This window comes from Coptis chinensis, chromosome 4, assembly GCF_015680905.1.
Source record: "Coptis chinensis isolate HL-2020 chromosome 4, ASM1568090v1, whole genome shotgun sequence".
In the NCBI taxonomy this organism is placed as follows: domain Eukaryota; kingdom Viridiplantae; phylum Streptophyta; class Magnoliopsida; order Ranunculales; family Ranunculaceae; genus Coptis; species Coptis chinensis.
Window position 1 is genome coordinate 20,113,638 of NC_141459.1, and position 2,434 is coordinate 20,116,071.

The 2,434-nt window shown below is 38.2% G+C and overlaps 1 protein-coding gene across 1 annotated transcript; it reads right to left on the bottom strand.

Annotated features, from left to right (window-relative positions):
* Positions 1-1,434: 1,434 nt before the first annotated feature.
* LOC147502456 (uncharacterized) lies at positions 1,435-2,166 on the bottom strand. Its single transcript, XM_086604535.1, has one exon. It carries the CDS (start codon positions 2,164-2,166, stop codon positions 1,435-1,437), a length of 732 nt encoding a protein of 243 aa, XP_086460661.1.
* Positions 2,167-2,434: the final 268 nt, after the last annotated feature.

Genomic DNA, 2,434 nt, shown 5'->3' on the forward strand with positions numbered 1-2,434 from the left:
GTGCTTGTTTCGCGTGGTAGGGTTGTTCTTTTATTTAACTAGTGTATCCTGATTCTGAGAACCTTCGCGGATGCCCCCGTGGGATTTACATTCAATGCCCATCTTTTTCCCCCCAGAACTTGGGCTCTCGGTTCCTCTGCATCGGAAGTTCACAACGATTGGATAAGGCGGTCGGATGGAAAGCTGGGTTTTCTAGGATTCGTTGGACTTCTGCATGGAGCATCTTCACTAGGTAGGTATCATACTAGTAGGTTACAGATGGCGCGTATCAGACTAGGTAGTTTTAAAAATATATTTCCTTTCAAGTTGTAATAAGTGGAGGACTTATTTATTTTGTTTGTAAGAAATATTTAATTTCCTCGAATGGTGTATATATTTGATATCATGTTGATTATGGGAAAGTATTGAAAATACAAGGAGATTGTTGGGTGTGACAGGATGTAATAATGTAGTTTATGATACATTGCAGGTATGACAGGATTAATATTATGAAAAGTATTGAAAATACAAAGGAGGCTCTATCTCTCTTTTTTTTTTTTTTTTTTTTTTTTTTTTTTTATTTTACACTTTAAATTAATTCAAAAGATAGTTTATAATATGTAACTTCGAACACATAACATTTGAAATACAAAACTTAAAAGTTACATACAACACAACATACAACATTGAAACAATTTTTTCTGGAACTTGGAAATAATAAGACAACAAACAACTTTATTTATTGGTTTTAACTTGGAAATAATAAGACACCAAACAATTTTATTTATTGGTTTGCACGCCATTCCCACAAGTGATTAATTAAGCGTTGTTCTAATTCTCTATGCTCAGTTCGATTGTGCATATGAGCTAAACGTTGCAGGACTCTTATAAATTCAACATTACTAGTGTTTCATTCAAGAACAATATGTAGGACAGCAGCCTCTTCATAATTATAGTCCCTAGTAGGTGGTAAATCTCTAAACTCTTCTGCATGCACATATGTATGTCTTTCTTCTTCCACAATCATGTTATGCATAATTATGCATGCTGACATAATATCATGCAATACATTTCTCCCATAGGCGAACTCGACCCCTAACAATGGCAAATCTTTTTTGAAAAACTCCAACCTTTCGTTTAACATCTTTCCCCCAGAACACTCTTTGCATCGTGTAAAAAAATTGTTCTCTTTCACCTCTAGGTTTTTTAATCGCTTTCACTAGTGTAGACCATTTAGGATATATACCATCCGTCAAATAGTAACCAATGGCGTAGTTTCTACCCATGAGAGTGTAGTTTGCAGGAGGGGTAAGACCAAACATGAGATTATTGAAAAGAGTAGAGCCACAAAACATTAACGCCATTATTAGTACACGGTAGTCGGGTAAAGCGTGCTATATCCATATATGTCGTGAAGAAGAACCGCCTCGAAAGCACGATGGTTGCAGCTCCATGTCATCTAGTGTACTGTCCTGCCCACTCTGTTGGACATGCTTCCCAAGTCCAGTGCATACAATCGAGACTACCAAGCATTCCTGGAAACCCTCTTAGCTCAGCAACGTTAAGCAACCGTGCAATGTCCTCCTGGTTTGGTTCTCTCAAATATTCGGGACCAAATGCCTCCACTATATGTTGGCAGAACAATTTCACATATGAGAGTATGGTTGATTTAGCAATGCGGAAATACTGATCCAGAAAATCAGCTGGGGTTCCGTAAGCTACTGTTTGCAACGCACACAACATTTTTCCCCGAGACGATAATCCGACTTTACCAGCTGCGTCATATTTCTTCTTCCAAACGTCACTATGTTGCTTAAGGCGACTCCTAATCCTCAAGAATAGCTGACTACTCATTCGGTTGCGACTGTTGAAAATGCCTTCATCATATGTGGGATTCGGACCAAAGTAATCAGCCTTTAGACGAGCATTGCCCATGGCTCTATTACGGTTACGATACTTGCATCCTGCAATAGACCCTAGACGGGGCCTTTCAGGTTGAATGGCATTATTATAGATAGCAGCCACTGCAGCAAGATTTGCTTGGATGCCATTAGCTGCGGTATTCAAAAAATCTTGATCTTGTTGGTAGAATTGAAGAAAATGATTTCTTCGATTAATAGCATCATTGTCTTCATTATCAGAAGAGTTGGAAGAATGATGATGAGAAGGACCAGCTCCAGAGGCCATTTTTCTTAAGGTTATACAAGAAAGAGAAAATAATGAACGAAGTAAGAAGGTACATTGGAATGGTATATGCTTATTGTTGTTTATATAGACAAATGAAATCTAAAATTGAGGTCCAAATTTTTCGAGGATAAGATTTTGGAGATTGGAGATTGGAGATTGGAGCGAGTGCCACATTTATTTTCTCAGAGCGAGTTCCACATTTATTTCCTCGGAGCGAGTGCCACATTTATTTTCTCGGAGCGAGTGCCACATTTATTTCCTCGGAGCG

What these genes read in the sequence shown, in the direction of transcription:
- LOC147502456 (XM_086604535.1), bottom strand. Translation starts at nt 2,166, where the DNA reads ATGGCCTCTGGAGCTGGTCCTTCTCATCATCATTCTTCCAACTCTTCT.